This window comes from Primulina eburnea, chromosome 9 (assembly GCF_022965805.1).
Source record: "Primulina eburnea isolate SZY01 chromosome 9, ASM2296580v1, whole genome shotgun sequence".
NCBI classification, from domain to species: domain Eukaryota; kingdom Viridiplantae; phylum Streptophyta; class Magnoliopsida; order Lamiales; family Gesneriaceae; genus Primulina; species Primulina eburnea.
In genome coordinates this window covers 27,597,101-27,612,681 of record NC_133109.1, presented here as the reverse complement: position 1 = coordinate 27,612,681, position 15,581 = coordinate 27,597,101, and the positions used below count along the sequence as shown (strand labels likewise).

General features: G+C 38.1%; 1 protein-coding gene across 1 annotated transcript; it reads right to left on the bottom strand.

Moving 5' to 3' along the window:
• Window positions 1–13,502: 13,502 nt before the first annotated feature.
• On the bottom strand, window positions 13,503–15,073 carry LOC140840851 (uncharacterized). Its single transcript, XM_073208013.1, has 2 exons — window positions 14,564–15,073; window positions 13,503–13,676 (listed from the first exon to the last, which is right to left on the bottom strand). The coding sequence occupies exons 1-2, from the start codon at window positions 15,071–15,073 to the stop codon at window positions 13,503–13,505; spliced, it is 684 nt and encodes a 227-aa protein (XP_073064114.1).
• Window positions 15,074–15,581: the final 508 nt, after the last annotated feature.

Genomic DNA, 15,581 nt, shown 5'->3' with positions numbered 1-15,581 from the left:
ATTTTTATTGGTTATTGCACTGAATCTAAAGCATATAGATTATACAACCATCTTAATGGAAAGTTTTTGGTGAGAAGAGATGTAGTTTTTGATGAAAATGCAAGTTGAGATTGCAATGAAAAAGTGCAGGAACATATTCCTCGGATCAATGGAATACCTTCAAATGAACTTCAAGAGCCAACTTCAACAAATTCTCCAGCTAGTTCTTCTACGACTTCTCCAATCTCATCCTCCTTAACATCATCAAATTCTCCCCGCACATCACAAAGTCAAAGCTCTTCGGATGAGATACCGCAGAAAAGTTTTAGATCTTTGACTGATATATATGAATCATGTCACTTTGCTCTTACTGTTTCAGATCCTATTTCATATGAAGAAGCATCTGAAACTGAAGAATGGCAGAAAGCAATGATGGATGAATTGGCAGCAATCCAAAAGAATGAGACATGGGAGATGGTGGATTTACCGGAAGGAAAAAATGCAATTGGTTTGAAATGGATTTTCAAGACAAAATTTGGTGCAGATGGTAGCATACAAAAGCATAAGGCCCGGCTTGTGGCTAAAGGATATGTACAACAATATGGCATTGATTTTGAAGAAACATTTTCTCCGGTAGCTCGTTTTGAAACAGTGAGAATTATCTTGGCATTAGCTGCTCAATTACAATGGAATGTGTATCAATTTGATGTTAAGTCTGCATTTTTAAATGGAAATTTGCAAGAAGAGGTTTATGTAACACAACCAAAAGGTTTGTTGAAGGCAAAGAAACAAAAGTGTACAGGTTGAGAAAGGCGCTTTATGGATTGAAGCAAGCTCCTCGGGCATGGTATAGCAAAATTGATGCATATTTCCAGAAAAATGGTTTTATGAGAAGTGAAAATGAGCCCACTTTGTATGTGAAGAAAGAAAGTAAAAATGATTTTATCATTGTTTGCCTTTACGTTGATGATATCATTTACACAAGCTCCTCTAATTCTCTTGTGGGCGAGTTTAAAGCAATTATGATGAATGAGTTCGAAATATCGGACATGGGTTTACTACATTATTTTCTTGGACTTGAAGTTCAACAAGCAAAAGATGGGATTTTTATTTCGCAACAAAAATATGCTAATGATCTCCTTAAGAAATTTGGCATGATGAATTGTAAACATACTGCCACTCCAATGAATATCAATGAAAAATTGCAGCATGAAGATGGGGTAGAGATGGATGATGCAAAAAGGTTTAGGAGCTTGGTTGGAGGTTTGATTTATCTAACACACACTCGACCCGATATTGCATTTTCTGTGGGTATGATTTCCAGGTTTATACAACATCCCTCGAAGATTCATTTTGGAGCAGCAAAGCGGGTCTTGCGTTACATTGCTGGAACAATGGAATATGGGATTTGGTATTCGAAAGTTTTCGATTTCAAATTATGTGGCTTCGCAGATAGCGATTGGGCAAGTTCCTTGGATGATAGGAGAAGTGTTTCAGCAAGTATTTTTACTCTTGGGTCTGGAGTAATCACTTGGACCTCAAAGAAGCAAGCCATAGTAGCATTATCTTCCTCGGAGGCTGAATACATTGCAGCCACTGCAGCAGCGTGTCCAGTCATTTGGTTGAGAAGAATGTTAGTTGAACTTCAACAAGAACAAGAAGGACCAACTGAGATTTTCTGTGACAAAAAACAGCAATTTTTATGACAAAAAATCCAGAATTTCATTCCCGAACAAAGCATATCGATTTACGCTTCCATTTTATTCATGATTTGGTTGCAAAGGAAGAGATAATGTTGAAGTACTGTAACACCCATGAGCAATTCGCAAATATATTGACAAAGTCCTTGCCAAAAGAGAAGTTTGTCTACTTCAGAGCTTTCCTTGGTGTGTGCAACTTTGAATCAAGGGGGAGTATTGAAGAATGAGTCAAAGTTTATTTAGCTTACGTGTCATGCTAGTGGCTCAAGTTTATTGCTTAGTCAATTTGGTTAAGATTTAGTGGATCTCATAGTTGGATAAGAGGATTAGTAGATTAGTGGCTTAGTGGTTAATATTTGTTTTACTCTGTTTCTATAAATAGCATATGTAAATGGGTCTTTAATAAATCTGTTAGAGTAGGTGCACGTCGAGCCAAGTGTTGGCCGACTGTTCACAATGAAACTCTTTGTATAAACGATCTTTATTTTAATAATATTTGAATTTATTAATTTGGCGCATCTTTATCTTTATACTCATGCTAGCTGCATAGATAAAGCCCTTGAATATACAAATAGTAGAAAGAATATGAGATGCTCATATGATGAGTATCATGAAACTCATATTTGTAATACTGTATATTCTAAACTGTTCCTAGTCGATTCAGCCGCCACTAAGAAGGATAAAGGCCGCTCGAGTTAGAGACTAGTATCTGCGATGTGAGTACCATGTTTCATTGGTAGGGGACATTGTGATGTCCGAGCATGCAGATAGGTGCTCCTGGTAGAGTGCACTGAACAACCCTCCATAAAAGGACTTTCCAAGTGGTTCTCACTTATCGAGTGGAAAAGTCCTGGTTTATGGTTGTACACCATTAGTCCTTATGACCCGGGACAACATTGAGACTCTATGTGCTAGCGTTTCACTTTGACTTGTTTACCGACTCTTATGGGGTCTTTAGGTGGCAAGATTGGGTGTTACGGCGAAACATATAGGAGTCGATGCATTGTAGTCGGGGATTCACCGCTTACCTACGGGTATGGATATCCTATGTGTTTTTCATGTATGTGTGGGTTGAAATCTCTGATCAGAGTATGGTGGTAATTATGAAAGGGGTTTCATAGATTACACCATCGATGCAACCACAACATGACACATAGTATCGATTCATTGACAACTCTCGATAAACCAATAGTTGTCGAATCGGTCGGGATATATGAGTTGAAGGGACCGTACTGTACGCTAACCATAATTGAATGGTTCTTGCAGGCACTATCATGTGATACCTAGGGAATCACGTAAGCGATGCTGCTAGGCGTTTAACGTGATTGGTTGGGTACTATCAGACTTGAGTTCTGACGTTCTTACTATCAAGGAGTTGATAAGTAAGAATGGAGCAATTGGGGTATGCTCGAATAAGGACATGTTTAGTCCGAATCACATAGAGATGTGAACCCACGGCTAGTTGTATCAATGAACCATTGAGGGCCACAAAAGTACTTGCTTAGTAAATCCCGATGAGAAGTAAAATAGTTCAATGTGTTGAACGGCTTATAAATGTGTTTATAAGCGTTAAGAAAAATAGAAGTTTGACTTCTAAGAGAGAAATATAAATTTTAATTTATGGAAGTGTTCCTAAGATTAAAATTTGGCCAAGTAAATAATGTAGTTGAAAATTTTGATTTTCATAAACATTATTGGGGACTAAATTAAATTAATTCAAGTGTTGAATTAATTAAACACTAGTGGACCTAGTAGAGTCCAAATAATTAAATATAATTCAAGTGTTGAATTAATAATATTGAGTCTAGTAGAGCTCAATTAAAATAATTATTTAACTAGTGGGACTTGAATAAATTCAAGTAGTATTTAATTAATCTCAAATGTGTTTGAGATAATTAAAATTTAGTCCATGGTTTTTAATGTGTTAAAAACCATATTATATATGCATGACATGCTAGGGTTTGCATGCTTGGGAGGTGAAGAGGTGTGGAATACTTTTTATTAAAAAATTCAAAAGCATGCAACTTTTGTCTCCCAACTTTTCCCACACCCAAGTCAAGACTTCACTCCCTCATTCCCTCTCCTCTTGGCCGAAAACTTCTTCCCTCTTCTCTCTAAAATTTGTCTTCATTGTGTTCTTCAATTTGTTGAGAACAAAATTTCTCCTTGAAAAATCCTTTTGATTTTCTAGTGCAAATCAAGAGGGGATTTACATAGCTAAGTGGTGGGCCTAATTCTTGAAGAGGAAAAGGTGAGCTTGTAGACTTGTCTTCCATTTGAAGAGCTTTGTTGTTCACAATAAAGTTGGTGCCATCATCAACTTCTTGAAGTTGATAGGTAATGAAATTTCTAACACCCTATGTATGTTTTGGTGTTGTTTGTAAATATTACACAAATAAATGTGGGGGCCGAAATTTTTGAGCTATAAAATTTATTTTTGACTTCCGTTGCGTTTCCGGCCTCCGTAACCGGTCCGCTTTCAAGTGGTATCCGAGCTATGGTTACGGTTTTTGTGTAATATTTGCATAATATTATGTTGAGATCGATTTCTAACCGTTTGAGATTTTTTTGTGCAAGAAAACTCAAGGACCGAAATTTTGAAAAACAAAAAAAAAAAAAAATATTTTTAGGGGCTGCCCGAGGGGCTGCCCGAAAATTTTGGGCAGCCGAGGGGCAGCCCAAGGGGCTTCCCGAAATGCTTCGGTTTTTAATAAAAAAAAAAAAATTTTTTTTTTGTTGCCGGAATCCGGCGACGGAGCTCCGGCGACGACGATGACGACTAGGTTTTCCAAAAATGTTTTGGACATTCTTAGTGTCATGGGCCTTGAGTTGTTGGGCCATTGGATGGCCAACATAATTTGTGAAATTTAAATGGGCCAAAATAATTTTTGGTGAAAAAAAATGGTTTTTGGGCCCTTAAGTTTAAATTTACAATTGTTGCACATATTTTCTCATAAAATAAATAATTGAAGTGGGACTTTAATTATTTATAGTAAATTGTGATTTACAAGAAATTCGATTATAAATAAATTAATTTGAAAGTAGACAAAGTTGTTTGTATACTTTGTTAATTTAATTTATAATTGTGGCGGTTAGTGATTGGATCAAGATATATAATATTGGATCAATTAATTATGGTGATAATTAATTGATGGTGTATGATATATGATATTGTGCATGAAGGATGATCAAAAGCCCAAGCCCAATTTGCTAGGTGTATGCTAGGATATTTGTGTTGTATGATTGTAATAATTATCAATTTATAAAGTGGGCTTGGTTTATGGCCCGTTCCCACCCCCCATGAGATGTATCCCTATGTGCCATGGATATTTAAATGTAAATATTAGAATAGTGGAAGATCAAGATTGGAAGATGGTGGCCTTGGTGATTATGAAGATCGAAGACATGTAATATTGGATGCTAATGTAATAATTTAGTTGCATTGCATCCCTGCATTTACCCTAGGATTGGACCTAGGCCCGTGTTTGGCTCACACGGGCCATTAGTTTTGGGGCGATTGATCATCCTTGTATTGTTTTCTATTTATAATATATGCATGATATGTTATAAATAATGAGTATGTGCGTTATTATTATTATAATAACAAAGTTGCATGAATCCGGCAAACATACGATCAAACATGGCGAGCTTTTAAAATAAAATTAATGATGAGACCTTTCAAAATTAAAAACCCTCATTTTGAATAAGATTCAAAATTAATATCAAGTCCGAAAAGGGGAATTATAAATTTGTTTATAATTTCCTTGTCTTCCATCGACAATGGATGCATGATGAACGCTACCCGTACTCGGGGCTCGGCTCATATTATTGAGGGGGCCCTGGGTGCCGGAAAGCTGTGACATCCATTGACATGGTGATGTGAACTACGTGGAACTCCCATGATTTCGGCTCATATTATTGAGGGAACTCATGGCGACCGTCCATTAAGGTTCAATATCGATGGGTTAGGCTTGACACGTAAAGATGAACGACGTCATATTATTGGGTCCTAATCAAACGTGAGACAAAAAAATACGTAGAGGGTTGCATGGCGATGCAATTGGAAACTACCTTTTAGGAGTTGTGATGGCCGATATTATTCGGGATCACAATTCGCTAATTGGACCTTACGTACCTACTGAGGAAAGTGTTTCCCGTTTTCACTAGAGGGTAGTGAAAATGTCAAAACAGTGGGAGCGATAATTTATAAAGTAAAAGTCCAAACTTTATATCTTATTAAATATTTTAAAATAGTCATTAACATTTATCTGTTTTACTTTTCAGTACAAATCTTTGACAATGTCATCAATTCGCAACCCGTTTTCCGTAATTCTCGAAAAACACATTCTAACCGGACCAAACTATATCACTTGGCTAAGAAATTTGAAGATTGTCCTAAACTCGGAGAAGATCGCGTATACACTGACTGAGGCGCCCCCTGCTGAGGCTCCTATAGGCTGCACTCCTGAGGAATTGCAGACCTACAAGGAATGGTGTGACCATGACTTGAAGGCGAAGTGTTATATGCAGGCTTCAATGAACGATGAGCTGCAAAGGCGATTCGAGGATGCAAAGAATGCTGCTGACATTCATATGCACCTCAAGGAGCTCTTCGGAGAGCAGATTCGGCCTTTGAGGCATGCCACAGTAAAGGAGCTCATCACTTTACGCATGCGAGATGGGACTTCGGTCCATGAGCATGGCCTAAAGTTGATTGGGCTCGTGGACAAGCTCGTAGGCATGGATTTGGTGTTGCCTTCGGAGTTGACCACTGATGTGTTGCTGCTGTCGCTGCCTAGCTCTTTCGATCCTTTCGTTGTGAACTTCAATATGAACAAGCTCGAGCCCAGCCTTGAAGAGTTGGTGAACATGCTTGTGACCTTTGAGTCCACAATCAAAAAGGAGAAGCAGGTTCTTTATGTGGGCTCTTCATCTGGCACGAAGACCGGTCCACATGGGAAGGGAAAGAAGCGTTCTTTCCAGCGCCCCAAGAAGAGCGAGCCCTTGAAGAGGCAGACTCCGAGTCCCTTAGTGGCAGCCGCGCCAGCAAAGGCTGAGAAGACTGTTGACATCTGTCACCACTGCAAGAAGCCTGGACATTGGAGGCGTAACTGCAGGGAATATCTTGCACAGAAGAGTTCTGGCAAAGGTATGTTCTACATTGAAATGAATATCTCCATTAACTCTACTTCTTGGGTATTGGATACCGGCTGTGGCTCACATCTCTGTAATGATTTGCAGGTGATGGGAAGAAGTAGGAAGCTCAGGGAAGGTGAGACCTTCTTGAGGTTGGGCAATGGAGCAAGGGTTGCTGCCATGGCTGTGGGAGATGTTTATTTATGTTTGAACAATGATTTTAATTTGGTTTTAAGAGATATTTTATTTGTACCAGACTTGATCAAAAACATTATTTCCATTCCTATGCTTGATATCGATGGATTTTCTTGTTTATTTGGCAAAGGTGTTTGCAATATTTACAAGAATGAATGTTTAGTTGGTACGGGTGAACTTGAAAACAATCTCTACACCTTAAAATTAAAAGATATTCCACTTAACAATGTCCAAACGATAACAACAACAAATAAGCGCAAACAAGATACTCTTAATTCGGCACAATTATGGCATGCTCGATTAGGACATATTTCCTCAAGAAGGATGAACAAGCTAGTGGGAGTTGGCATGTTTGATATGTCTGATATTAACGCTCTCACGACTTGTGAATCCTGTTTGAAAGGAAAGATGACCAAAATTCCCTTTAAGGGCCATGCGGAGCGAGCCAAAGGGTTATTGGATTTGATCCATACCGATGTGTGCGGTCCACTTAGCATCACCACTAAGCATGGACATGCCTACTTCATCACCTTTACCGATGACCATTCGAGGTATGGGTATGTGTATTTGATGAAATACAAGTCTGAAGCCTTTGAAAAGTTCAAAGAATTCAGAAGTGAAGTAGAGAATCAATTGGGACGAAGCATCAAGACACTTCGATCGGATCGAGGTGGTGAGTACTTGAGTGCCGAGTTCCAAGAGTATCTTAGAGAGAATGGGATTCTCTCGCAGTGGACTCCGCCCGCTACACCGCAGTTGAATGGTGTTTCGGAGCGTCGTAACCGGACTTTGATGGACATGGTTCGGTCTATGATGGGGTTCACGGAGTTGCCGCCATCCTTTTGGGGATATGCGCTTGAAACAGCGGCAATGTTGTTGAACAATGTCCATACAAAGGCAGTTGACAAGACTCCATATGAGATATGGATGGGTAAGCCTCCCAAGTATTCTTATCTTAGAATATGGAGGTGTCCTGCTTATGTGAAGCAGACAGTGGGAGATAAATTGGATAGTCGATCCATTTTATGCTACTTTGTGGGATATCCAAGGAATTCAATTGGATATTACTTCTATCATCCCCAAGAAGCAAAGGTGTTTGTTTCTAGGAACGCAACCTTTTTGGAAAAGGAATTTCTATTGGATAGAAAAGGCAAGATGATAGAACTCGAAGAGGTTCGAGAGACACCCACAGTTGTAGAACCCACACCCGAGAAGCCAAGTGAGGAGATACAAGATCCTAGAAGAACCGAGAGAGTCTCGAGACCACCTGTGAGGTATGGTCTGCTTCTTGAAGAGGGCCATGATGAGCCTAACCTTGGATGTGATCCAAGGACTTTCAAGGAAGCGTTATCGGATGCCGATTCATCCAAGTGGCTTGAAGCAATGGAATCTGAGATGAATTCCATGCATTCGAACCAAGTGTGGAATCTCGTGGATCCACCTGAGGGAATTGTTCCCATAGGGTGTAAATGGATTTACAAGAGGAAACTTGGGGCGGATGGGAAGGTATTGACCTTCAAGGCGCGATTGGTAGCAAAAGGGTATACTCAAAGGCAAGGTGTTGACTATGAGGAAACCTTTTCTCCAGTTGCGATGTTCAAGTCCATTAGGATTTTGCTAGCCATAGCTGCATGGTATGACTATGAGATATGGCAGATGGATGTTAAGACAGCCTTCCTTAATGGGGATATTAAGGAAGAAATTTACATGTCTCAACCTGAGGGTTTCACATCTATCGGAAGTGAGCATATGGTATGCAAACTTCAAAGATCTATTTATGGTCTTAAGCAGGCATCGAGGAGTTGGAACCTCAGATTCGATAGTACAATCAAAGAGTTTGGTTTTACTAAGAATCCTGAGGAACCCTGTGTGTATAAGAAGGTCAGTGGGAGTGCTGTGACATTCCTTGTTCTTTATGTTGATGACATTCTACTCATTGGGAATGATGTAGGAATGTTGCAATCAACAAAGATATGGTTAGCAAGTAAGTTCTCAATGCAGGACTTGGGTGAAGCATCTTTTGTATTGGGAATACAGATCTATAGAGATAGATCAAGAAGATTGCTTGGTCTCACCCAGTCCACATACATTGATACCATCGTGAAGCGGTTCTCGATGGATGAGTCCAAGAGAGGACATCTACCAATGTGTCATGGCGTGTCCCTATCCAAGTCTATGTCTCCCAAGACTGATGCAGAGATAGCGGCGATGACACGAATTCCGTATGCTTCGGCTATTGGTAGTATCATGTATGGGATGATATCTACACGTCCTGACGTGGCATTTGCACTAAGTGTAGTGAGTAGATATCAATCCAACCCTGGTCTTCCGCACTGGAAAGCTGTGAAAGACATCCTCAAGTATTTGAGAAGGACCAATAAGTTGTTTTTGGTCTATGGGGGTGGAGAACTAAAATTGGAAGGCTGTACCGACTCTAGCTTCCAAAGCGATGTTGATGACTCGAAGTCAACCTCCGGATTCATATTCATGCTCAATGGTGGTGCTGTCTCTTGGAAGAGTTCCAAGCAAGACAGTACTGCGGATTCCACCACTGAGGCAGAATACATTGCTGCATCGGCTGCAGCAAAGGAGGCTGTTTGGATTAGGAATTTCGTCCAAGAGTTGGGCGTCATTCCAAATGGAGTTGCTCCTATCCCGGTGATGTGCGACAACACGGGAGCCATAGCTCAGGCGAAGGAGCCAAGGTCTCATCAGAAGTCCAAACACGTACTGAGAAAGTACCACATCCTCAGAGAGATCGTGGAAAGAGGAGATGTCACGATTGACAAAGTCGGCTCCGCAGATAATGTTGCTGACCCACTAACTAAGCCTTTACCAGGACCATCATTCGAGAAGCATCGCGAATCAATGGGTCTAAAGAATATAGGTAGTTGGCTCTAGTGCAAGTGGGAGATTGTTAGAGTAGGTGCACGTCGAGCCAAGTGTTGGCCGACTGTTCACAATGAAACTCTTTGTATAAACGATCTTTATTTTAATAATATTTGAATTTATTAATTTGGCGCATCTTTATCTTTATACACATGCTAGCTGCATAGATAAAGCCCTTGAATATACAAATAGTAGAAAGAATATGAGATGCTCATATGATGAGTATCATGAAACTCATATTTGTAATACTGTATATTCTAAACTGTTCCTAGTCGATTCAGCCGCCACTAAGAAGGATAAAGGCCGCTCGAGTTAGAGACTAGTATCTGCGATGTGAGTACCATGTTTCATTGGTAGGGGACATTGTGATGTCCGAGCATGCAGATAGGTGCTCCTGGTAGAGTGCACTGAACAACCCTCCATAAAAGGACTTTCCAAGTGGTTCTCACTTATCGAGTGGAAAAGTCCTGGTTTATGGTTGTACACCATTAGTCCTTATGACCCGGGACAACATTGAGACTCTATGTGCTAGCGTTTCACTTTGACTTGTTTACCGACTCTTATGGGGTCTTTAGGTGGCAAGATTGGGTGTTACGGCGAAACATATAGGAGTCGATGCATTGTAGTCGGGGATTCACCGCTTACCTACGGGTATGGATATCCTATGTGTTTTTCATGTATGTGTGGGTTGAAATCTCTGATCAGAGTATGGTGGTAATTATGAAAGGGGTTTCATAGATTACACCATCGATGCAACCACAACATGACACATAGTATCGATTCATTGACAACTCTCGATAAACCAATAGTTGTCGAATCGGTCGGGATATATGAGTTGAAGGGACCGTACTGTACGCTAACCATAATTGAATGGTTCTTGCAGGCACTATCATGTGATACCTAGGGAATCACGTAAGCGATGCTGCTAGGCGTTTAACGTGATTGGTTGGGTACTATCAGACTTGAGTTCTGACGTTCTTACTATCAAGGAGTTGATAAGTAAGAATGGAGCAATTGGGGTATGCTCGAATAAGGACATGTTTAGTCCGAATCACATAGAGATGTGAACCCACGGCTAGTTGTATCAATGAACCATTGAGGGCCACACAAGTACTTGCTTAGTAAATCCCGATGAGAAGTAAAATAGTTCAATGTGTTGAACGGCTTATAAATGTGTTTATAAGCGTTAAGAAAAATAGAAGTTTGACTTCTAAGAGAGAAATATAAATTTTAATTTATGGAAGTGTTCCTAAGATTAAAATTTGGCCAAGTAAATAATGTAGTTGAAAATTTTGATTTTCATAAACATTATTGGGGACTAAATTAAATTAATTCAAGTGTTGAATTAATTAAACACTAGTGGACCTAGTAGAGTCCAAATAATTAAATATAATTCAAGTGTTGAATTAATAATATTGAGTCTAGTAGAGCTCAATTAAAATAATTATTTAACTAGTGGGACTTGAATAAATTCAAGTAGTATTTAATTAATCTCAAATGTGTTTGAGATAATTAAAATTTAGTCCATGGTTTTTAATGTGTTAAAAACCATATTATATATGCATGACATGCTAGGGTTTGCATGCTTGGGAGGTGAAGAGGTGTGGAATACTTTTTATTAAAAAATTCAAAAGCATGCAACTTTTGTCTCCCAACTTTTCCCACACCCAAGTCAAGACTTCACTCCCTCATTCCCTCTCCTCTTGGCCGAAAACTTCTTCCCTCTTCTCTCTAAAATTTTTCTTCATTGTGTTCTTCAATTTGTTGAGAACAAAATTTCTCCTTGAAAAATCCTTTTGATTTTCTAGTGCAAATCAAGAGGGGATTTACATAGCTAAGTGGTGGGCCTAATTCTTGAAGAGGAAAAGGTGAGCTTGTAGATTTGTCTTCCATTTGAAGAGCTTTGTTGTTCACAACAAAGTTGGTGCCATCATCAACTTCTTGAAGTTGATAGGTAATGAAATTTCTAACACCCTATGTATGTTTTGGTGTTGTTTGTAAATATTACACAAATAAATGTGGGGGCCGAAATTTTTGAGCTATAAAATTTATTTTTGACTTCCGTTGCGTTTCCGGCCTCCGTAACCGGTCCGCTTTCAAAATCAAGTTGAGGTTCACGTAAACAGCAGAGTGTCTTTGTCCTCTTCTTTATTAAACCTACTTTCTGCCTAATATCTTCTTCTCCAACAGCAAGTCGATACAGTGGCGGCTGACGACTAATAAAACACGACATTCTACATAATTCTAAACGATAAATATGTGGACAGATATTGGAACTCTCTCCATTAACAATCCAACGAGTGCAAGCCAAATTTAACAGTTGCTCATAAGCTAGCCACAAGCAATTCCACTAGCAAAAGGACCAAGACAGTTTCATTGCACAAAGCACAAAAATTTATTACATGGAAAATTGAATAATAAGACATCATCCGAACAATGTTTGGAACCAAATAATAGGAAACATATTTCAAATTACAATCTTACTCGCATTTAGAAAAAAAATATTAATGAACATTAAGTATACGTGGATCAGAGGCACCCAAAATATTTACCCTCTGAAAGTTTTAATAGAATTATGTTCTCATGGAAGAGGTCATCATTCCTCTTTTTAGGTTCCTCTCCAAGGGACTAAGTGTATTCCACCTATTCTTTTTTCTTATTTACTTCTATTCCGTAGTGTGTGGGCTAGTGCACTTGTGGAACTGTGAAGTACTATAACATAAATTAAATTAATCACCTTTCATAATTTCAATTTATCAAATACAGGTTGCATCAACTTCCCTAGCGAGTTTAATAGCATCCGAGGTTGCGTGGTGCATTGCTGAAAAATCATACTGAAACAAACAAAATTTAAAAAAAAAAAAAAGAAGAAGAAAAAGCAATATATGGAGCAAAGTGTGCCTGGGTCCCAGCAGTGGCGGAGCCAAGATTTGAAATCTACTCGGACTAAATTTTTTAACAAAAAACAGAATAATCTATAACAATTAAAATCATAACTATAATACATGTTCATCTTAGTCTCAAAAGGTTTCTCATTAACAAGATCTTCAAAATTTTGGTTATTGAACTCGTAAGATTCAGAAACCGACAAAACATTGACGATGTAATATTATATTTCCATCATCCTACAAGAAATATTAATGAAGATCAAATAAAATGAATATCTCTAAAATCATTCATTTAATGTTAGATGATTAAATTAAATATTTTTAAACTAAAATGTACAAAGATAATCTGTATAGACATAATCTTATTATTGAAGCTGTGATCTACGATTCTTCGAAGTATAATATTCATCAATTATAGAATCTGAGTCTATATTTGAAGAAAACTATCTCTCAATGTAGATAATCATAGAATCTGTCAAAAAACAATCTCCCATTTTATTACGAAGAATTGTTTTAACACGTTTCATATCCGAAAATGCACGCTCCGTAGTTGCCTGGAAACAAGCAAAGTTAAAACTAGACGGATCAACTTGTCAATCAAATTATAATGTTGCAACTTTTTTATTTCAAATAAGCCTCGACACAATTCTGATATATTAGACATTTTCTGAAAATCTTCATGACAAGCTACATCGAGCTCAAAATGTTGTAGCTGTCACCTCAAATGATGCATTTCCTGTTCAGTGAAGTCCTCGGGATAACACTTCTCAGCGAGAGTACAAATCTTGTCAATTTTGAACCATTTAAAATTATCTTTTGGATCCAAAGCAAAGCTGAGAATTAGAAGTTCAACCGTCTCATCACTGAATCTAGAGTTTAACTCTTCCATCTGAAAATCTATTGCAACATTAAATAAAACATAATGAAAGCGATGTTCAACTGTGATGGTATCCTTTTTCTTGCATGAACGAGTAGAATGCTTATAATGAGAACTCAACTCCGGTGCATCGACATCCAATCTTGTGCAAAATGATTTTACATACGAAAGAAGAATATCAAAACCATCATTTCTCAATCTCAGGAAAATTCTTTAGTCGTAGAGACCAAATCCATTGCACTTATGATATCAAGAGATTTTTGTTGCAAGGCACGACAAAGTAAATTTGTGATCCCCATAATTTTATGCATCAAATGCAAAATAAAAATGAAATCAAAAGACTTCATCACTATTAATGAACCACCAGCTTCCCCGTGCATTTATGTAGAGGTGCCATCAATGATAATGTTTTCGAACACATTAATAGTTGCATCATACATATCTATCAAACTGCAAATAGAATCAAAATGGGAGCTCCAACGAGTAGTACCTGCTCGATGCAAAGTACCAATCTGATTAGCTCATTGCCCAGTCTCGCGTTTATTGGGAACAACAGAACGTGCAATTTCATTAACTTGTTAAGATTGTAACTCAGCATTGCGCTGGGAAGAACATGTAACAAGATTGACAATAGTCGTCATATTTGAAAAGAAAAGCCATATAGAGATCTATTTATCAGCTGCTGCAACTAATGCTAGTTGGAGTCGATGGGCAAAACAATGTATAATATGCATAGGGGCAATCTTTAAATAAAGCTTGCAATCCATTAAAAACACCACTCGTGTTACTAGCACCATCATACCCTTGACCTCGCATATTATGAATTTCTAGATTATATATAGTGAGGACATCACATATTTCTTTCTTGAGTGTTGCAGCTCTGGTGTCATAACACTCACAATTTGAAAAAAATGCTTTCGCAGAAAACCATGAGCATTAACAAATCTCAAAATTATAGTCATCTGTTCTTTGTTAGATACATCTTTCGCTTCATCCACCAAAATACAAAACTTAGAATCTCCAATTTCATCACGAATTTTATTTCTGACTCCGTTCCCAATAATATGCAAGATTTCTTTTTGAACTTCTGGTGAGGTATATCTTGCATTTCCCGGAGCCTTGTCTAAAACAACATCTTCAATACTAGCATTCCATTTCCCCAATAGTTTTAACATCTCAATGAAATTACTACGATTTTGGGAATATGAAGATTCATCATGACCTCTCAATCCACATCCTTGCAAACTAAGACAATGGACATACTCAACTGTTGATGCAAGCCTTAACCGATTTTTTTGAATATGTTCAGAAGTTTCTCGATTCATAACTACATCTATATGCTTAGTGGCATTCATCAAATCAACAACAGATTTTGAAGATTTATTGTGTGTCGATTTAGAATTTCCCATATGAGACAAAAAAACACACTTTGCTCCATCATTAACGCGTTTCCAACTTTTAAACCCTTCAATTGTAAATGCAGATTGTTGTGCTTCACTTAATTCAAAAAGATAGCACGGAAAACAAAATAATGCATCCTTCGAAAGAGAGCACTCTAACTCTGGAAACTTTTTAAACCATGTATATTGAAATCGACGATGATGCGTTCCTGATTCAGATCGTTGGTATTCCGACAATTTAGGTTGATATAGCCCTATTTTGATATAATCTCGTCTAATTTCATCACGATAATTAACAGGATGTTGCAATATCGAAATACACAATCCAGGATCTCGTTCAAGGGAAGTTTTGTCAAACACAAATTTTTTAGATTTAGAAGAAGGTCTGGGCTCCTCAATATTAATGGATGCATGAGTCTCGATCAGATGATGAAGGATTATCAGTTGTTAGCTGAAAGAATGATAAATTTTTTTTTTTCATCTCTCTCTCTTGATTTGACATTAAAATGACCTAATA

What these genes read in the sequence shown, in the direction of transcription:
- LOC140840851 (XM_073208013.1), bottom strand. Translation starts at nt 15,073, where the DNA reads ATGGGAAATTCTAAATCGACACACAATAAATCTTCAAAATCTGTTGTT. An exon ending in GAAAGCATTTTTTTCAAATT is followed by an intron (nt 13,677 to 14,563) that starts GTGAGTGTTATG and finishes ATAGATTTTCAG; the next exon opens with ATGGAAGAGTTAAACTCTAG.